At 38.7% G+C, this 22571-nt stretch overlaps 1 protein-coding gene and 2 long non-coding RNA genes across 3 annotated transcripts in view; 2 read left to right on the top strand and 1 right to left on the bottom strand.

The window, feature by feature from the left end:
- LOC125484177 overlaps positions 1-5028 on the top strand; it is a 14612-nt gene extending 9584 nt beyond the window's left edge. Inside the window, exon 2 of the long non-coding RNA XR_007263017.1 lies at positions 2918-5028. This is a non-coding gene — a long non-coding RNA (uncharacterized LOC125484177). The remainder of the gene's footprint in view (positions 1-2917) is intronic.
- Positions 5029-6711: 1683 nt separating this feature from the next.
- LOC125484176 lies at positions 6712-7843 on the bottom strand. Its single transcript, XR_007263016.1, has 2 exons — positions 7685-7843; positions 6712-7445 (listed from the first exon to the last, which is right to left on the bottom strand). It is a non-coding gene; the product is annotated as an uncharacterized LOC125484176 (long non-coding RNA).
- Positions 7844-7941: 98 nt separating this feature from the next.
- Positions 7942-22571, top strand: part of jak1 (Janus kinase 1) — a 112824-nt gene continuing 98194 nt past the window's right edge. Inside the window, exon 1 of the mRNA XM_020518719.2 lies at positions 7942-8044. Within this exon, the coding sequence (XP_020374308.1) occupies positions 7990-8044 (55 nt within the window). The 5' untranslated portion in view covers positions 7942-7989. The remainder of the gene's footprint in view (positions 8045-22571) is intronic.

Here is a 22571-nt window from a genome sequence, read left to right as displayed (position 1 = left end):
TTTGTTAAGTATAATTACAATATGTTCTGCTTTCATAGGTCATGTCCAAGATAAATGTGAATGTGAAATTATAATGCAAAACATTAATAAAAAGTGTAAATTTATTTTAAAAAATCAAAGATTCAACTGCCCAATGCTACATATATTGTAAAACTAATCTTGTGATTCCTTACATGAAAACTTTCTGGGAGTAGTTAACAAAATAAATAGTTCTATAATATGAATGATAAATTATCCATAAGGAAGATTTTTTGAAGTGAAATAAGTATTGGCCCATTGAAATAAACATTGAAATAAGCAGATTTAGTTGAAGGTAGCAATGAAATATGAAGGATAGAAACTATTTCCAATCTTAGGAATTTATTTAGTAGAGTCAAGTTAAGGCTAAGCTCTACTTGCATGACTCTTGTCACCTGAAATATGAGCTGTACAACAGCATGAAAAGAAACATTTTAACAAGTTGTGTTTTAACAAGCTCTGTTGTGTTTGTACAACATAATTGTAAAACTAAGTCAAACATGCACAAAACATGTTTGCATTTTTGTACTGAAGCTTGAAAACTATATTTGTATGTTTTCTCAATTGTCCACATAACTACACTGGAAGATTAGCAAACACACATTATTTCAGAAAATTGAGAAAGTCCTGCAGAAGTTCTCTAAGATTTTATCATTGGAAACCAAAACATACCGTTCACTGTTTTGTGTTGATTACTTTTATTTTATAATAACCTGTCATTGCAGTTAATTCATTTAATGGTCACATTATTTATCCATATTTACAGTTTCCGATTAGAATAATCTGCTTTGATTATGGGTGAGTTCCCCTGAGCTATCTTTTAGATCATTATGATTCACATCTTTTTTTTGTAAGTCTGCAAATTATTTAATTTTAACTATTGGATGGCTCAAAAGCTGAATCTTTGGGACTATGGTCAAATTTACTTATTTGTCACTCTGTTTAATGCAGAATAACCTATGCTCTTTGTCAGTTCTTTATGTTACTGGCTTGAATAAGCAAGGATTGGAGAAGATTAAAAGGCTACGTTTTAATCCATTCAAACAGTGGCACCATTTAAATTCTTGGCTATCTGACCTCATTTGATATTATTGCCCATGAAATGCAGAAACTGTTGATGTAAATGTGTACAGCTTAGTGCACTGCAGTATTCTGCTGCTCTGGCCAATCTTAAATTGACAAGGTATATTAATTCTTATGCAAAACCTTAAGGCTGTTGACTTTGTAGGGAAGATTTCTTTTCAGCACTTAAAATTTCATGCTTGTTCATAAAATCAGGTGAAACTATCAGGAAAATTTGTATTTTTTTAATGCTTCAAATGTGTACATAAGCAAAGTGTAGTTCCTGGATGATAATGAGCAAAATTTAAAACTGTGTATTGCACAATGTTCCTCTGTCATCAAGCTCAATTGGAGGGCCAACTCTATTTATGGATTATGAGTCACTATTGTCAGCCATGCTTTGTGAATATTGCTGTGGAGACAGACTTGCACCATTATACTTTGGGACAGATGTCATGGTGGAAACAAGTTGTTTCTGTAAACAAGTTATTGTGGTGACTGTCAAACCTCCAGATTAAGACAGCCACCTACACTTACTGGGCTTTAGCCAAAAAATTAGTATTTACAAATTCATTGATTTGGAGAAAATTGGTTGTCAATTGAGTAACATTTTATTGATCAGTAAGTTTGTGTGGGTTGCATGTTTGTTAAAATAGAACATCTATTAGAATAGGAAAAAATTCTTAAAGGTAACTGTGCAGTACCCCGCACCTACGAATTCATGTGAAGTTACAGTATGAAAAATTGTGCGTCTTTAATAGATATCTTTGTCTACGAAACCAATATCTCACCCAATCTGATGACAAATAAATTGAGTTAATCTTGTGTTTTCTTTCCATTTAAAATTTTCATTCAAACAATTTTCAAATAATTAGTGTGATTGAGGGTATGTACGCACATTTAAAGTGTGCTTTCCAGTGTGTAATTAACATATGTAGGATGTGATTTCCCCACCTCCTCAGCACAGGAAGTGAAACTCCATGTAATAATACAGTGTAACTAAAGTTTTGACTTTTCTGCTTCATTAAGTACATCAAAAGTTGCTGCTCCTTTTGGCTGTCAATTTAATGCTATGAATATTAAAGCAAATAGGTGGTGTGTGAGAGAGATCAGATCAGTAAACGATCTTTTGAAAGCCCTTTTTTATGCAAGCACACTTCCACACTTGATGTTTGCTTTATTTTTTAAATTGATGTTAACTTATTAAATATGAGTCATCCTGTAAAAAATGAGTAATTGTTTGCTGAAGTGACAGATACCTTATGGAGTTATACCATCGTTTTAGAATAAATATTACAAATATTATATCATTTCAGACATTTCTGTTTAGCTTAAAGTTTCAAAATACACAACATAACGATATTGTTGGAAATTATGCAAAGCACTTAGTTCACTGCTAACATTTTAATGCCAATACTGTTAGTTATTTCGCAAACATTAAGCAAGTCCCAATTTCAGGAATACTTAAGAGCCAGAACACTTGAATGAAAATTCTGATCCACCAACTAATATAATTAAATGTTTTATTTTCACGGATAGAGAAAGAAAAACAGACTCTGTTAAGAATGAATTGTGCAATACCGTACTTGTCATCTGCCAAAAAAGAAACAAAAACTTCATATTAGAATTTCGAACGGTAAAAAAGGTCTATAAAGCAGTTAGTCATTTCATTAAATGGATTTTCTGTTTACTGTTATCGACTAGTCAGTGTGTTTAGGAGTGTTTAAGTGTTTGGTAGTGCATGTGTATTTAGGAACTGTAGCACCAGAGATGTTTCAGCAATCGAAACAGTCCCATATTACGTTTCTTTGACGAATGACTAATTTTGTGTTTGCAGTGATTGCAGCCCCTACTCACCGTTTCCGGCGAGGTGGAAAATCTCACGTTTACATCAGAAATACAACGTTTAGAAATGTCTCGGAGAGCAAAATTAATGTCTGAATGGCACCTCAACTTTCCAGATTTCTGTGTGGGGGGGTTCCCCTATTTAAAGCAAAAGCAAGGACAGTTTATAATTGTTTTCAGTTCGAATGCAACGACTTGTATTCTAGCCGCTATACCTCAGCTCAAATTTCAATTAATTCTGTTCCAGGCAAGTAGCTGAAGACAGCTATGAGTGCTGAAAATCTGGTAGAAATGGTGATCAATAGTTTATTCTTGAGCATGAGGGCTCTTGTGGCACGCTGGTAGTGTCCAGAAGGATCCAGGGTAAGTCCCAGCTGCTGAAGACGTGCGTAATCACACATCTTGAATAGTTGATTCAAAATATTTGATCATTCCTCGAGAACAGCATATTTGCAAATATTTTTAACTGGTCCCACCTCTTGCTTGCCGTTTAGGATCTCGTTATGATAAATCAAACTTGTGAGTCGTCTCATCACCAAACTATTCATGGGTTTAGAGGAAAGTAGTCAAGTTCTGGGAATGATTGTGCTGTTTTGTAATCGCAGCTACAGGTGCTAGTTGGGTGAGACAATACGGTGCGGGATGATTGGTCGCTGCATGCGGGCAGGCACCATTAATGAAGTTTTCAGACGGTGTCGAAACTTGTTCGGTCGTTCCACCGCACCATCAGCTCTTAAGAGCAAACTAGTCGAAGTGCAGGTGATTCTGGCCAATCTTCAAAAGGAAACGGTAGCTGCCAATTGAAATGTCCTCATGTACGTACAACGTGAGTTTGAAACTTGCCTCGCTTCATCGCATATTAAAGCATTGTTCAACCAAGCTGGAATCATCTTCTGAAACCGCTGATCCACGGTTTGTGAATTAATATTGTTGGAAAATCCACTTTCTCTTCGATCACATTTGGTCCGTTTAAAAACGGCTAGGTATCCCTTTGATGGCAGGACTGCGAAATAGAGGTCGTTTAGTCAAGACTTTGTAGTTACATTGTTCGAGATGTCCGGAACATATAGATTTTGAATATGGATAAGGTTTTTATAATTTTTTTTTGTTTGGCATAATTGAGAGACACGGAATGAAAGGATGTCGGGCAATATATGTAAATACCACATCTTCCGCTGTCCGACTTTCAAACGTGAGACCCGAATCATAAATGTGGCCCAATACATCTGCTTATAATCATCTCGCATAAAACTGCTAAAATTCCTTTCAAGAAACTGATCTCACTGGAGAAATGGAAGCAATACAACCATGAATGCGAAATAAGTTGCAATGCTCACTTAACGTTAAAGCCCTCATGTTAGTACATTAACAGTTGGTTCATATGAAATGTGTATTAGTGCTGTTTATTGCAAGTTGAACTCACTTTTAGCAATATGTTGAATGATACTTGGAGTCTGTTCTTACGAACTAGTTTCTCCTGTGATATTTGTGAGCGATGACCGCCCCTACAATCCGGGCAGCACCGTACACATCATCTGCTTTCCCGTAAATTGCATTGGGTTGAACCAACTGCATTTCCGCTGTGCACTTTGAGACCGACACTCCAAGTTGCTATGAGATCCACTTTATCGGGAGTACAGTATTTCGTAGACTCCTCTCAAATTTTCTGGCAGCTATTGGCCAAATCCAGTGGTGCATTTGCCCAGTATAGTGAGCATTGATTTTTCTCAACCCTGTATCCCAGGCCTGGACAAATAAAATTGTCGTGGAAAATGTGGTATTTAAGTCATGAAGCATTGTCGGTAAATATCACCAACCTACGTACACTTTCTGGCACTTGCGTCTGTTTTACGCAACCGTTTCTCAACAAGGCGGAAGTCCCTCCTCTGTGTCACTTGTATTTGTGCGAATTTTTCTGTCGGCCCTTAGCGCCCCCATGTTATTATCGAGTTAAGAACCGTTTATTTTTCCCATCACAGCGTAGCGCAGGCAACAAATGGCCCAATATTTGTCCACGGGACATATAATAGTATTTTGAAACAATCACGTTTCTTGAAGTTTCTGTAAGTAAACACGAATAAATGCATTTAATAGAATGAAAAACAATTGTGCCGTGCATTATGTTTCTTGAAATTCCTTATTGTTGAACATAACTTGTATAGAGATCATTGTGCAAGCAATGAGAACCTGTTAACAATATTTATATTTAACCTTCTGGCGTATTGTGTCAAACATTGGTAAGGTTGCAAAACATTCCACTTTGAAGAAGAAAATCTATCACTTAATAATGGAGAGTTTTCTGACCTGGAACTAGAAAGCTTAAGCAGTTAAATCTGTCCTTTTTTTATTGATCTAAGAGGTTAAAGGCAGGTACAACTCTTTGCAAATATCTGTTTATAACACATCACGGGGAATACTTGAGCAGAGGTTTAGGGAACAAGGCGCGTTTAGCTCATAAATACATAAATAGCCCATTATTACTGCTGAACAAAGTCAAAGCAGCTTCCCCAGATAAAATTAAAATAAAATCTTTAACGGACGGCAGTTCATACTAATTAAATGTTTGCTTGGCTTGCAGACAATTAATGTAGTTCTATTTCACTGGAAGAAATAATTCACCTCGTACACATCCTCCGGAATTTTTACCATCTCTTGCTTTAGTTTGCTTATTTTGCATATTCCAGGCCCGGGAAAAGTTCTCTTGCAATCTAATGCAGCAGAGGCATTACTATTAATTAAGACAATTTAACGTGGTTTGACATTTTTTAAAAGAAAACCTTTAAAGCCTCTTTTGTTTTCTCGTGCTTAAGTGCTTGCTTCTTTTGGGAGAAAAATTATTGTTTCAAATGCTTTAAGTGTTTATTTATAAAAACACACTCCTTTCTGAAGTATTGTGTCTCGCAGCCAAGTTCCTTTTTTTTGTAATGGCATTTTCCATCAATACTCTTTTTAATAGATTATGAAAAACTGATTGCCCTCTTCGCTTGTTCCAAATGTTTACCATTATCCATCAGTCACAATGATTCAATCGCGTGCTATTTGTTGAGAATGGATCTGTCACTCTGTTAAAAGAATAAACTTGCTGTTTTAAATATATAGGTCAAATAAAACTGATGTTAATCCTATTTACCTACTTTCATTACTTTTTTAGCCGTTCAGGTGTACACACTGAAAACAACAAATGCTGGAGATCACAGTGGATAATAGAGCTCTGATGAAGAGTCATCTAGACTCGAAACGTTAGCTTGCTCTCTCTCGATGGATGCTATCTGACCCACTGTGATCTCCAGCATTTGTTGTTTGCAGTACAGAATCCAGCGTCTGCAGTAATAGGACGCTGTTCTAACTCTGACAAAGTGCTAATCTAGTTATAACTTGTACGGTTGGGAAAGCTAGCTTGCTGGCACAAATCCATCCTTACCAAACGTGCATATCTCAACCACACCGCCTTTTTTTTACAATAGGTGATATTTTGATAATCTTTAACCGAGAATAAAGTTTGAGATTATAACCATGCCTATGGATGAAAGTCACGTCAGGCGAAACATGCTTTAGTATTCTCTCACCACAATTTATACATATTTTCTAATCACCCTGTTCAGAGATATTACACAACTGTGAAGCAGGTAGGGCTTGAAAATAGGAACATTACCACTGCACCACAAGAACCCAGTGTGCAATGCGTCGAACTAAGTCTTTATATGCCACAGATGTAAAAATTTGGGATATAAATAGATGTAACATTCTGATAGCAAGCTGTGCAACATAAAAACAATGAGACAAAAATAGAACTTTAGTTATTTAATTAAAATGAATACATTTAAACTACAAACTACACCAAAATACACATCTACAAATTACTTCCTACAATCGTTGCCAATTTCCCTAAACTCGTGTCTCATGTGTTGACCTAAACACCAACCCAAAACACTGGTATTATAGTTAGAAGTCCGTCACACGGTTTTGTATCGCTGCGGGAAAAAGTCCAGAATGGGAATTATTTGCAGAGAAGCTGGAGTTTGTAATGTTTGCTGGTCAAAAGCCGCCAGTTTCATTCAATTTTGGAATACTTTGACGCAATTTACTTTGTTGGTCTTTGCAATATGTAAACATTCATTGGGCTTAAAGATAACAACAGCGTGGAGCTGGAGGAACACATCAGGCCAGGCAGCACCAGTGGAGCAGGAAAGTTGACGTTTCGGGTCGGGATCTTTCATTTTCTGAAGAAGGGTTTTTGCTCCTGTGATGCTGCCTGGCCTGCTGTGTTCCTCCAGCTCCACACTGTTGTCTGACTCCAGCATCGGCAGCTCTTGCTGTCTCTGAGACTCACTGGGCTTATTTCGTCATGCAATAACTACACATTTATGTGTTAATGGCTTTGGGAATATAAAGAGAAGCCGAATGTTCTTGGTGCCACAAAACTTTGATAAGATAGAACGAGACTTCAGGACGTGTAAAGCCCATTTTCCGCACGGTTTGATCCAATTCAGAACTGCGCTGCGGTGTGGCTGCCTGTGCCTCTAAAATGGGGCAAAATATGAATTAGTGTTCAGTCCGGCTTGTTATCTCGAGCACAGAACATGATCATTACTTTTACGAAAAAAAACACACCAGACACGCCAGACGATACGAAAACAATTTTAAATCAGACCATGCGTGCAAAACTGAGACCTGTTATTGTGGCGCACAAATCCCAAAATGACTCGCATGGCTCCTCGATCAGCCTTTGTTTTAGATGATCTTTTAAATTTGCTCTTACCATGTAATTACAAACCAAACAGAAAGGCGTGCATTGACAGAAGAGGCTACAATTTGCCAGGACTGGTGCTAAGAGGGGGCTCGGACGACTTGCTGACGTGTGACGAAGGCGGTGGGCGGGACCCAACCTGTAGCCCCGCCCCCGCCCGAGCCCAGCAGACGGCGCCTGGAAATACCGCTCGCTCAGGGAGAGCATTATCGCCCCGAATCAGCGAGAGTCTCCGGCTCGAATTTAACGCTGTCATCTTCCCACGGCCCTCAGAGGCCTTTCTCCGTTCGAGAGAAGGATCTGGAGCGTTTTGTTTTATGTTTACCGTGGAGTATTACGAGGTCAAACGAGCAGCCACTCGACAAGGAAGTGGTGAGTAATGTACGCGAGCGAAAGTTGTCCGCGTTTGTTACAGGCGGCGAAACTTGTTACAGTCCTTGCTTGCAACATTTGTTTCGGAGAGACAATGGTATTCCTGTGAAGGACAATCTGTTCAGGATTATGCGAATGTGTTGTATAATTTATTACTTATATTGAGTACAGCGAAGGGTTCCAGTACTCTAGCCTTTGCTTGGCCGTCTCTATGAGGAATTGCTGGAATTCCCCCTTTTCCTTTAAGCAGAAGCTTCTCTCGCTCGAAGCTGATGATGTGCGGAGTTGTTGTAAGCCTGGTAGGAGCTCTGCTGTTTGTGGGTTGTTCAAACTGTGCTCCCTAGGTTTGTCGAATCAAGATTGAGGAGAGAATGCGAAAAATGTGCTGTTTGCCTTATTTCATTGAACATAAGGAATGGAAAGGGGACATACTGTATAAAAGTTGATGCTAGTGCAATTCGACAGATTGCGGAAGAGTTTGAAAGTACGATGGGTGTTTTCCTGTTGATTCCGACGAATAAGCTAGTGTGCAGATGCCTTTAAAAATGAAAAACGGAGAAAACAAAAATGAACCAAAAAAAAAGCCATCATTTACCTACAGAAACTGGGACAGGCGATTCTAGCACCCTTAATATAAAACGACTCAAAAGAAGAGACTTCACAGAGGCGTAATCAAACCAAATTTTTTGACGTCAAAATATACAACATAAGAAAATACCAGCAGACGAGTTAGGAGTAGGCCTTCTGCCCCTCGAGTCTTCCCTGCTATTTAATATGGTCATGGCCTACCGATAGCTTTCACCGTCTTGTTTCCCACGGATCTATCCAATCTACCTTTCCTAAAAAAAACATTCATGGGATGTGGCACTACTGGCTAGGCCAGCATTTATTGCTCATTCCTATTTGCCCAGAGGGCAGTTAAGAGTCACCCACACTGCTGACAGTCTGGAGTTACGTGTAGGCAGGACAAAGTAAGGATGGCACATCTTAAAAAGGTTCAGACTCTGCTTGCACCAGTTTTTTTGAGGAAGAGAATGTCAAAGAATCACAACCCTCAGAGAAAAAATTCTTCCTCTATTGTAAATGGGTGCCCCCTTGTTTTTAAATGATCAACCTTAGTTCTAGACCCTTTGACAAGAGTAAACATCTTTTCCATATACACATGTTCAAAATCTCTCCAGATCTTGTATGTTTCAATTAAGTCATCTCTGACTCTGCTAAACCCCAACAGATTCAAGCCACATTCTGTTTTTTTTCATGACATTGTCTTTGACACATGGGTGTTGGCATACAGGCTATATATTAATGAAGCAAACCTCAGAACTGCTTAAAGCACATTTATATCCTTCTTAAGATGAGGAGACCAATACTGTACACAGTATTTTAAGTTGTAATTATCACTAATGCCCTGTTTCAGTGAAACATAACCACCTTATTTCTGTATCAATTCCCTCCCAGTAAGCAATAGCATTGTATGAGCTTTCCTAATTACTTGCAGTACCTGCATACTAGTCTTTGAGATTCTTGCACCAGGACACAGAACTCTCTGCAACTCAGAGCTCTTCAATCTTTCATCATTTAGTTGATATGCTTCTTTTTTGGTTCTTTTTGCCAAAATAGACAGTTTCACATGTTTCCTGCATTATATTCCTGGCCCACATTTTTGCCCACTTTTTAAACCCATTGATATCCCTTTATCACTTCCTCATGTCTTCTTTACAACTTACGTTTCTAACTGTCTTTGTGTCATCAGCAAATTTAGCAACCATACCTTCAGTCCCTATCTGATTTCTATAAATTAAGGCCCTAGCAATGATCACTGTGGCATTTTGGTTGATACTGTGTAATATATAAAGGATGTAATTTTTTTTTGTTTCCTGTTACCAAGACAGCCTTATCCATGTGAATAAGGGAAAGTCAGGGCCAATGTAATAAAGTAACATTTAATAATTGAAAATAGAGTAATGTTAACATAAGGGATAGAGTTTCAAGGTATGGCAGTTCCGTGTGGTGGAGTGGAATGTGTACCCGTTAATATGAGTAGTCACAGATCCTACTGGTGTCCGCACAACAACATGTGCAGGAAGTGCTGCCAGCTGCAGAAGTTTGAACTCTGGGTTAGAGTTTGGTTGGTGGCTGGAGTCACTGCGGCAAATCAACAAGGCTGAGAATTGTGTGTAGCATGTTCAGAGAGGTGATCACATGCAGCTTATAGGCTGGGAGCTCTTAATAGGGAAAGGGAATAGGTGACCACAAGAAATTTCAAGAGAACAGGCAGGTAATTCAGGAATTCTACACACACATTGGTTTTCTGTTTTGGATTAGGGTACTGGTTTCTTAGAGTACAGTCAAAGCCACGTTTTCTGCCTGTTCAGAGGAGAGCAGTTAGAAAGAAGGAACATTAGTTATAGGGGATTCATTTGTTAGAGGAACAGACAGCATCTTCTGGCTCCATGTTGGTATGTTGTCACAGCAGAGCAACTGCAGGACATTCTTCTGAGAGAACAAGTACTACCAGAGGTAGTGATCTGCACTGGCACCAATGACTTTGAGTAGGAAGGAGAAGTAGTCCTGCAATCAGAATTTAAGGAGCCAGGTAGAAAATTAGCAAGCAAGATTTGAAAGGTAGTACCTTCTGGATTGCTTCCAGTGCCACGTGCGAATAGAAATAGAAGGATAAGGCAGATGGATACGTAGCTGGAAAAGTGGTGCAGGAGAGAGGACTTTAGATTCCTGGGACAGTGGGACTGTCTATGACGAAGATGGTACTTTTACAAGCTGTACAGATTGCACCTGAACAGAGCTGTGACCGAGTTCCCTGTGGATCATTTTGCCAATGCTGTGGGAAGATGTGCAACTAACTCAGTAAGGGTATGGAGAGCTGGATAACTGTAATATAGAGAATAGATAATCAGGTGAAATTGGAGTAAGGCAGAAAGTAATGAAGTCTAAATCAGGATTACTGTGCATGTATGTGAATGAATGGAGTATAGTAAATAAGATTGGGAGTAAGAGGTGCAGATTAGCAAGTGGAAATATGATGTTGTGGAGATAAGAGACTTGGCTGAAAGAAGGGCAGGAGTGGGTGTTAAGTATTCATTGTTAGATGTTCTGAAAAGGTAGGAAAGGATTTTTTTGGCATTTTTTTTTAGTTCAGGAGGGTCTAGCAGTGCTGAGACAAAGGATGTTCCAGAAAATCTAAAGATTGAATCAATCTGGCCAGATCTAAGAAACAAAATGGTGCAGTTGCTTGGTGTACTGTGTAGACTAATAGGCAACGTGTAGAGGAACAAATCTACAGGGAAACTATACAATGGTTATAATTGGAGACTTTAAATACCCAAATGTGAACTGGGACAGTGGTAGTGTTAAGGAGGGATGGGAACAAATGTTCCTAACATTTTTCAGGAAAAATTTCTACAGCGATATGTATTCAACCTACAGAAAAAGAAAAAAAAACTGTTGGATCAGGTTTCTGGAAAATAAGCTGAACCAAATAGATCAAATATTACTGGGTGAACATTTGGGAGATAATAATTAAAGAACAACACAGCACAGGAACAGGCCATTTGGCCCATCAAAATAATTTTATCATAACATTTAGCATGCCAGTAGAAAAGGACAGTAGGCAATCGAGTAAAGAATAATTAATTGGAGGAGAGCAGGTTTCAGTTGATCAAGAATGGAACTGCGGCAGATGGAATAGAACAAAAGGATGATGGAAAAACTGCAGCAGAACAATAGACTTCCTTGAAAGATGCAATGGTTTGGTGATTCTCTCAAGAGAAGTGATGGGCAAACAAATTCAGAGCCCCCTGGATTGAAAAGGAGATAGAAACTAAAATAAAGAAGAAAAAGTGTGCTTCTGACCGCTGTTAGGTGGGAATTAAAATTGAGAGCTGAGAGGAATACAGAAGATTCAGAGAGTAGGGAAAAATAAAACCTCTAAGCAGCAAAGAGGGATTATGAAAAAATACTGGCAGGAGATCTAAGGGGAATTCCAAAGTATTCTTTGGGCACATCATAGTAAATGCGTGGTAAAAGGAGGAGTGGAGGAGTACAGTTGATTAGGGACCAAAAAGGGGATTTACATATGGAGGCAAGAGGCATAACTGAGGTGTCAAATGCATACTCTGCATGTGTCATTACTAAGTGGTAGATTTTGCCCAGGCCTCAATGATGGAGGAGGAGGCTTTGTCACTAGAAGTGTTCAAAATTGATAAGGAGGAAGTGTTCAATAGGTATCGTTATTTAAAGTTGACAGTGCATCAGAGCTAGATGATATGCATCCAAAGTTATTGAGTCAGTCTTCTGCAGACTCCAGGGAGCAGGCATTGTTCAAAAATAATTGTAAGGATAGTCCACCAATTACAGGTCAATCAGTTTAAATTCACTGGTAGGGAACCTTCTAGAAACAGCTATTCTGGATAGAGTGAGTAGTCACATAGAAAAAGGTGGCTGGTTTAGGAAGATCCAGCATGAACTTCTGAAGGAGAAATGAAGTCTCGAACTTGCTGGAGTTTTTTCAAGAGGTAACAAAGGATCACAGAGAGCAATACTATTGATGTGATGTACATGGTGTTTCAAAATGAATTTGACGCAGTGCCACATTATAGACTTGTGGATTAAAGGGACAGAAGCAATGTGGATACAAAATTGTGATACTTACCTTTATTAGTCAAAGCATTGAATACAAGAGCAAGGAGGTTACATTGGAACTATACAGAGCTTTGGTTAGGCCACAGCTGGAGTGTTGTGTGAAGTTCTAGTTGCCACGCCAGAGGAAAGATGTGATAGCACTAGAAAGGATGCAGAGGAGATTCACCAGAATGTTGCCTGGACTGGAGGGTCTGAGCTATAAGCAAAGAAAAGGTAGGTTGGAATGTTCTTCTTCAGGACAGAGAAGGCTGAGGGGGGGACCTGATTGATACGTGTTAATCTCCAAGGGGCATGCATAGAGTAGGTAGGGAAAAACTTAACCCTTTGAAGGGATCAATAATCAAGGGCACAGTTTTAAGGTAGGGAACAGAAGAATTAGAGGAGATTTGAAGGAATTTTTTTTTACCCAGATGGTTGTAGGTACCTGGAATACCCTGCCTAAATGAGTTGTAGAGTCAAGAACCCTCAAGCCATTTAAGAAGCATTTGGGTAGGTACCTGAAATGCCATATCATGCAAGGCTACAGACCAAATGCTAGAAAATGGGATTAGAATAGATAGATGATTTGTGGCCAGTATGGAGACAATGGGCTGAAGGGTCTATTGCCAAGCTGTAAAATCTCTGACTCTCCACCGTCCTAAAATTGGCAGAGTGATAGCAAACAAAGAATAGCACAGTGTAGGGCTCCAGAAGGTTATAGACAGGTTGGTGGAGTGGGCAGATAGGTGCCAGATGAAGTTCAACGCAGAGAAGTATGAGGTGATACAGTTTTGTAGAAGAACGTGGACAGAAAATATAAAACAGAGTGTACAATTATTAATGAAGTGCAGGAGCAGAGGGATTGGGTTGGTGGTATAGTGCATTGATCAACTGAAGGAAGGGTGGAGAAAGCAATTAATAAAGCATTCAACTGTCCTTTGTGGGGTATTGTGGGTACACAGCAGTGGTATCCCTAACTCTAAGTCAGAAGATCTGGGTTTCACAGGTGTGTCACTTTTTAAAATTAACTACAGTATCATATACTTTATTAATAGTGACATAGAGTACAAGTGCAAGAAGGTTATCCTAACTTATCAACGCTTGTTTGACCTCAACAGGAGTGTTATGAAACATCTTGGGAGCCACACTGTAGGAAGAATGCAAACATAATGTAGAGAGAGTGCAGAAGAAATTTACAAAAATTGTTACAGGGATGAAAAATATCAACAATGAGGTTAGTTTGGAGAAGTTTAGACTTATCTCCTCTGAGAGAGACAGCGGACAGGAGTTCTGATAGAAGTTTTCGGAATCATGTGACATTGGCATAGAGTAGATAGACAGAAACTTGTTCTGCTTGTAAAAGGATTGAGAATATGATGGCAAAGATTTAGTGATTTCCAAAAGAGGCAAATGTGATGTGAGAAAATTTAGACAGCTCAATGGTTTTAAGTTAAAATGCAAGGTACAATTGGTAATCATCTAATAAACAAAAGAAGCAAGATAAACACAAGTTGGCAGCCATTACACGTAATTGTAATACTTGGGTTACATTTTCAGGTCTCATTTTCTGGAATTTTGATAAAAGTTTCTGTTAAGTTAAAATTTCTAGATTAAAATTAGTAATGATTTTATTTTTTTCTGGCACCTTTTTGATTTTTTTTATTGGTTGATCCGTTGTTTTGGATAGAATATAATAGTTTTAAAATGGCATTGTGCATCTGCATTGAATATTTCGTTTTTGCAAAGCGTTACTTCAGTAGATTTAATGTGACAGAACATGTGTTTCTTATACTACACCAGAGGATTTACTGTTGAATTTCGAAACTTCTATAACACAGCAGTCAATCCATGGCAAGCTAATCTGGTACTGCTCCAGGGACCTTTCAGAAGTAGCAGTGAGCTTTTATATTCATTCATGTGAATTATTGAGTTAAACTTTTAAATGGGAGAGGAGCATTTACGATCTCAAAGTATTAGTTAAGATCTGGATAGTTTCTCATGTGTTTGAGTATTTGCAGACGTCCTGAGCATTTTGTAAATCTAATTTGACATTGACGAGGCATCATACACTTGAGTAATTGCAGTCCAAAGAGAATTGGAGCTGAATTAATTAAAAGCATTCAGTAAACCCTGGAGGTCAGTTTAAGTACAGCCTGGAACAGGCTGCATTATTATGTTGATTGGTCGTACTTAGGTTCTCTTGTTTGAACTTATCTGAATGTTTACTGCTCCATGAGTTAGTTACAAATTGGATCCAAGAGAGTACTGGATCAGGAACAGCAGCTCCAGACTGCACAAGTAGGCTCCACGTAATAAGTCCCACAGAGTGGTGGCTGTATACTATGGAAGAAGGTTAGAGATAATAAGACAACCTGGATGATTCTTTGCAGCTGTGAGTGGGGTTATGGAAGCCCATAAGTAGTTTCTATTTGATATAGCTGAAAAATCTTGGAGCTTTATGAAATTCTGTGGCAGCTTGTTGAAGCTAGCTGTTTGATAAAAGCTGAAATTGTAGCATTAATTGGACACTTGGAATCAGTCTCAGAAGTTGTCTTGAGCTTGGTCTCAGGAGAAGAGATTGATTGAGCAAAACATGAGTAGTTGTAGAATCATAAAGGCTTTAAGGGCATTTGAGTTCTGACCTTTGAAGGTGAAGGATTGGAATTCCTTTGCGAAGGAGACAAGAGTTTTAATGATATTTGGGTGACCGACAGTGGTGGGATCTCTCTTGACTGCATTGGCCATTTATGTTGCAGTTTGTGGGGTGTTACCTACAGTTTCTGTTAACTTTTTTTTATTTTCTAATGTTATGTGGGGCCATCAAGTTGATCAGTTTAGTGAAAACAAACTTTGCTTTTGAGATTTGGCGGCTGGTTTTGCAGCCCAATGCTCTTCGTACCATTAGGCTTTTAACTCATATTTATCTCATTTTAATCCTGAATGTTAGTGTAAAAGCTGTATTTGTTGTGTATATGGTTTAGAATTGTTTTCTTGTTCAGCATAATAGAACGATCCTAGCTAATATAATCACTAGACAGGTTAGATTCCAGAGTGAAATCTGGCATGATAGATATGTCATTTAATTATTGTGGTGGCCATTCGCTGTACATAGGTAGACAAGGCTAAAAGTTTCCTTCAACAATAAATAAGAAATTTATTGCACAAAATGGAAAACATAAAATAAAACAAACTAAAATAAACTAGAAAACAGAGTTTGCAAGATCTTTAAAAACACAGAGCTGAACAAAGTATCTATTCCCCAACACTAATCACTTTAGTGTTTCAAATCCAGAGAAATATTCTATATGACATCTTTAGGTTTGACTTAATTGCTTCTTCCCAGTTCTATCCTGTTAACTGTGAAGAATTCTTACATGAATACTGACAAAATTGAAATCTTCGACTTTCTTGGTCTCTTAATAGCCTGCAGATTTCTAACCAAACATTCTGGTCTGTGTGTTTCACAAGCTAAACTTTTACACCAGTTAATTTAAGCTTTCCCTGAACAGTCCTACATTACCTTCTCAGAAACAAACTATATTTGCATCTACCTCCAGTCAGGCCTCCAAAACTGATATAGAAGTTTACAATCTTTGAATTTTCTAATCTCAAACCCAAAGCCAAAAGCAAGCTAATGTCTTTCAATGTTTACTCCCTGTTGTCATGATCTATTGGGATAGTATGCTGGAAATGAAGCTCCATTATTGTTGTGGACATCAAAAATGTAAAATAAATCTTGTCAAACTATCCAGAGTTCTCAGTTTACCTGATTGACAAACTCTGGTTCAAAGAAAACACTCACCAGACTTGTGTACTTAACAAGAAAATAACTGTTTATTGCAAACAAATTGCCATTAACCAAAGGCAAAAAGGAATTATCAATTGCTAACTTATAACTCTATAATTTTAAACTCTACTCCTTCTTAAATTGCCCTCCTTCATAGACAGACAGACAAGTCATGGATACTAAAGGTGGCAAGGGTAAAAGAAAAAATTGAACTAGTTCAATAATGCCGTTATGGACACAGAAGTCAATGAATTGTTTTCTTTCATCACCTCTGAATTCTTTGTTGGCACAGTTAGAATAGAACAGAAATTTATCATCATGTGTACTTTTACGTGAGTAAAGTACAATGAAAAGTTTTATAAGTCACCCTAATGCAGCATCTACATCAATGACATAGACAATTAAAAAATGTAAAATTAAGACAAAGTTCATCACAGTTCAGTTAATGGGTTCCTCTGGTCACCAGACGCGAAACGTTAACTATGTTTTTTCCTTCACAGATGATGCCAGACCTGCTGAGCTTTTCCAGAAACTTTGATTGTGTTCCGATATTCTATGAGTTTGAAATTCAAACTCTTAAGTGATATTAATATATGGGCGGCACAGTGGCTCAGTGGTTAGCGATGCAGCACCAGGGACTTGGGTTTGATTCCACCCCCAGTGACTGCTTGGAGTTTGCACATTCTCCCTGTGTCTGCATGGATTTCTTCTGGGTGCTCCAGTTTCCTCCTGTAGTCCAAAGGTGTGCAGGCTAGGTGGATTAGCCATGGGAATGTTACAGGGATTGCGTGGGGTCGTAGGTCTGGGTGGTTGCTCTTTGGAGGAGTGGTATGGACGTGATGGGTCAAATGGCCTGCTTCCACACTGTAGGAAATTCTATGATATAAATCACACACGTTTTCCTCTCAATATGTGAGTCATTATTATTTTTGTTTTGTTCAGGGTTGTATAATAAAGATTTCTTGCAGTTTCAATTTAGCCCTGGGATCCTACCAGTAACTTTCTTTCCCTTGGTTCTTCCGTGAATTTTATTCTTTTGAGAGGTGTGGCGATCAAACATAACTAAGATTCAACTTTTTTTTAACTGGAGTTATGTAGTTTAGTTCAGTGATATTAACAGAAGGTTAAATTATAGTTGTAGATTTGGTCCAGCTCCAACATTCCGGGTTTGTAGTTGACCAAATTTGGGATCTACTGCATGTGCCAGAAGAAGATGCTAAGAAGGATCTGTATCAGAATCTGCTGCGGCACAGTGGAGAGCGCAGTTGGTATCAACTCCTGATTAGCTAATCCTGAATCCTGATATGGTTATGATCTGAATGATTTTGCACTTCAGATTCCAAAATAAACCATTTCCTTTTGTAACAAACTAATGCTGGAGTAAAAAAAAACTTTTGTCCATTTTGAGTATTGAATTTATGACTGAACACTTGGGATATTACCACAATGTACCAACTACAAGTTACTCAGTTGGCATGCTACTGCCACTGTGCTCTGGTTGTGAAGCAACTGATTGCTTAAGGTGATAGATCCCCCAATCACGCTGTTTTTGTCCAGATTAGTGGCGAGCTTGTTCAGTGTCATTGGAGCAAATGAAGAGTCTTCCTTCACACTTGATTGTGCATTGTAGATCATAGGCAGGCTTTGCAGAGTTAAGACCCTACGATATGAGGCATGAGTTGCATTTGATGGATTGAGAAATTTGCTGAATGGAATGACAGTGGATAGGCAATAGCGAATATTTCAAAGAGTAAATGGGTGAAATACAAATTGTTTATTGCTGTCTGGGGTAAGAGTACAAAGACAACAGAGGCCAAACCATGGCTTATGAGGGAAGTTAGTATTATTATTAGATGCAATAAAGAAGAATACAAATTGGGAAGAAAAAACTATAGATCTGAGGATTGGGAACAGTTTAAGAGGTCAGCAAAGGTGGACCAAGGGATTGATTAAGAAAGGAAAAATGGAGTTAGAGTAAGCTTGGAGGAAACATAATGGACTGTAAATGTTTCTATAGGCATGTAAAGTGGAAAATCTTGGTGAAAACTATTGTAAGTCCCTTACAATTAGAAATGGGGGAATTTATAATGATGAACAAGGAAATGGCTGACAAACTATATTCATGCTTCTGTTTTCACAATGAAGGACACAATTCATAGAAACAGGCCATTCTGCCCATCACGTCAACATTGACCCTTTGAAGAGCAGCCCATTCAGACCCATCCCCTAGCCTATCCCTGTGACCCTACATTTCCCATGGTTAATCCACCTAGGCCTGATTAATCTACATCCCAGAGAATTTAAGGATGGCCCTGGAAATAGCGAATGCGTTGGTTATCATCTTCCAAGATTCTTTAGACCCTTCTACAGATTGGAGGGAAGCTAATGTAACCCCACTACTTAAAAAGGGAGGGGGAGAGAAAGCAAGGAATTATAGACCAGTGAGTCTAACGTCAATAGTAGAGAAGATGTGCAAGTACATTTATCAAGAATTTTATATCAGACCATTTAGAAAACAGTCGTAGAATCGGACACCATCAACATGGATTTACAAAAGGGAAATCATGCTTGACATACCTATTGGAATCCTTCTGGGATTATGGTGCATTGGTGAGGCCACATCTGCAACATTGTGTGCAGTTTTGACCTCTTTGTCTGAGGTAGGATGTTCTTGGTATAGAGGGAATGCAGCAAATGTTTACCAAATTGATTTCTGAGATGGCAGGACTGAAATATGAGATTGATTCGGTTAGGATTGTATTCGTTTAGAAGAACGAGGGGGATATATCAAAGAAACCTATTAAATTCAAACAGGTCTAGACAGGATTCCTGATGGCTGTGGAGTCCAGAACCAGGGGTCATCGTTTAAGGATTAATGGTAAACCTTTTTAGGATTGAGATGAAGAGAAATTTCTTGACCAGAGAGTGGTGAACCTGTGGAATTCACTACCACAGAAAGTGGCTGAGGCCAAAAAATTTGTGTTCAATAAAGAGGTAGACATAGAAATTGAGGGATGTGGGGAGAGGGCAGGATTAGGGAATTGAGCTCTGATCATTTGTGATAGTGAATAGCAGAGCAGGCTTGAAGTTGAATGGCCTGCACCTGCTCCTATCTTCTATATTTCTATGAAATGAGTTATGGATCAGACTTCTCAGTCTCTGACCTACTCTCATAGCCATTTGTTTTTTGGCCATTCTAGTTCAGTTTATAATGGCAACCCTCAGAATGCTGATGGTATACAGCAGTGTTAATACTGTTGGGCATCACAGGAGATGGTAAGATTCCCTCTTTTTAAAGATAATTTTTGCCTGTTTAGTGCCGTGTTACTTACTATTCCTCAGTCCAAACCCGCATGTAAACAAGGCCTTGCACACAGGCGCCAATTATTTCATCTGAAGAACTGTAAATGACACTGAATCTTCAGCAGCCAAAACATAAATCCCCATTTCTAACATTGTAATGGAGAGAACTTGATTGTAGCAGCTCAGTATGGTTGGGCCTATGCAGTACTCTGAAGAAAGCCTGCAACAATGTCTTGACATTGGAATAATTAGCCTCCAACAACCACAACCTTTATACCAGGCATGTTTGCAACTAGTGGAGAATCTTTCCCTTTGATTCTCATTTACCCCAATTTTGCTCCTCATTGATACTCCACTCCTCCTCCCACCACCACCCTCTTCCTATCTCCCGCCCTCCCCCTGTCAAATGTTGCCTTGAAATGGCTGACGTGAGCAAGTAACCACGACACAGGATATATCTTCTGGTTTAAAATAAGTTACCACAGACCTGTAAGATCAAAGTCTGCTTTGGGATCGAGAGACTTTTTATTTTGCTGAAAACACAGCAAAGCGTAATTTAGTGGAAAACAAAAACCAAAGATCTGGAACTAAGTGGCCCTTGTGCATCTAAAATGAGCCTTGGCAAGCAGGTTGAAAAGTGTTCCTTAATACTGCTGTCAGTGACATCTTCCATCACTTTGAGATAGACTGATGGGGTGTTCATTGGTCAGATTGCATCTGCCCCACCTTTTTGTGAACAGGAGTTTTGCAGCATTGTAGTCGTACTGGAGCAGCCCTCTGAGCTATGCTGTTTGTTCTGGAACACAAACCTTAAGTGTTTTGTTCATTCTTTGTGTGAAATAGTCTTGATTCAGAACCACAGGTAATGGTATAAATTCAACATAAGTATCTGTGTTCAAGTAAAAATGTTGTTAAGTGTAGGAACGACCCCGATATATAATCATGAATGTGTTCGGCTGAAATCTCTCTCTTTTTGAAATTATAGTTTCATAATTTGGAGGGTGAATAATTTTATGACCGTGAGGAATGACATGCTATTAAAGGTGATGTGGTTAATATCTCACTGACTCCACCTGACGAAGGAGCAGTGTTGCGAAAGCATATGATTTCAAATAATCCTGTTGGACTATAACCTGGTGTTGTGTGATTTCTGACCGTGTCCACTCCAGTCCAACACCGGCACCTCTACATCAAAGAAAAAGGCACATTATTAGGTTGTCGGCTTGCTCGCTGAGCTGGCTGGTTATTGTACAGGCATTTTATCACCATGCTAGGCAACATCATCAGTGCGGCCTCCGATGAAGCGATGTTGCTCTACTTGCCTTGGTATTAATATGACAGGTTATATTACATAGATTACAAGTCTGATGTCTCATTTTAAAGAAAAAATAAATACTTCGGGAGAGATGTATTTCATTTTTCTTTGGATGGTAAAGCTGTATTGAATTTGGGATGATTATCTGTTCAGATTATAGTTAACTGCTGTTTAAGGAGTGACGACTGAAGACAGTGCCAAACTAAAGGTAGAGTTTGCAGAGGGTTGGGGGAAAGGTAAAGGATGAATTTGTCTTGCTCAGTTTATACATTCTGCAGGGTAATAGAAAAGGTAAAATATTTGTCAGCCCACAAAACAGGTTACCTTTATTTAGGAAAACAAAACACCATTTCTGCTCACTAAAGAGAGCATAAGATTTAGAAATCTTGCTTGATTGCATGACACTTTCAGAACAGAGATAATCAGCAAGAAGTTAATGAAATAGTGTCTCAAGCAATTATTGAAATTCAATGTGCTCTCTCGTTTTACAAAAATAATACTCTTGTAAAAATATATATCAGCTTTGGCTGAGAGATATTGAAAAATTGCCTCTTTTTCTGCTGGCTCATCGTCTCTTAGCACTGACGAGAAGTCCACTTGGCCATTTCTACCAGGATTATCCACTATTCTTAGACATTGGGGTTTGCGGTACTATGAGAAGTCATACAAAAAGCTGATGATACTGAATACACAGTTGAAGTGCGTCACAAAATCTCTTTTCACTGTAGTTTCAGCAATTTCCTTATTACTCAGTGATTCATTCTTTATAACACAGCAAAGCTGACAGGAATCTACATCGCTAAATACACATCAATTAACCATTGTGACTCTCAGAACTGGTTTGAGTACTTAGAAGTATATCCTTACCCTATTTCTATTTCCACTTAACTCGGGAGGGCTGCTGAACACTGTGAAATGATATGCCTGTTTTTAAATTATACTAATACTTTTTGCTATCTTGGCGTTCACCATAAATCTCTGTGAATGCCATGGGATATTCTGCAATATAAATTTACCTTGTTGTTTTGCACAATTTCTCAAAGTGCTGAAACTTCCTGAATAATCACCATGCTGTTTGAGCATGTTGTTTTCAGCACAGTCACTGCAGGATCTGTGGAAGATATTTCCTGTCAATGATGCTTGGTGACAATTTGGATCCAAGCTAGTTGGAGAGACGGCGACCAAGATAACTTGCTTTGTCAATAGAATTTATTAACTATGCAGTCTTACAGCTCCTTCCACACTCCAAGACCATCTGTTTTCCTTTTTTTTGTGATAACCCACCACTAAATCACCCACTTGACAAATGAAAGAATTAACAAGCACTACACACCAGACTAAAGAGGTATAGAGCTGGATGAACACAGCGGGCCAAGCAGCATCAGAGGAGCAGGAAGGCTGACGTTTCGGGCCTGGACCCTTCTTCATTTTTCTGAAAATGAAGAAGGTTCTAGGCCCGAAACGTCAGCCTTCCTGCTCCTCTG

Source organism: Rhincodon typus, chromosome 10 (genome assembly GCF_021869965.1).
Source record: "Rhincodon typus isolate 14 chromosome 10, sRhiTyp1.1, whole genome shotgun sequence".
NCBI lineage: Eukaryota > Metazoa > Chordata > Chondrichthyes > Orectolobiformes > Rhincodontidae > Rhincodon > Rhincodon typus.
The sequence above is the reverse complement of the archived record's forward strand: the minus strand, read 5'-3'. Positions and strand labels throughout refer to the sequence as shown.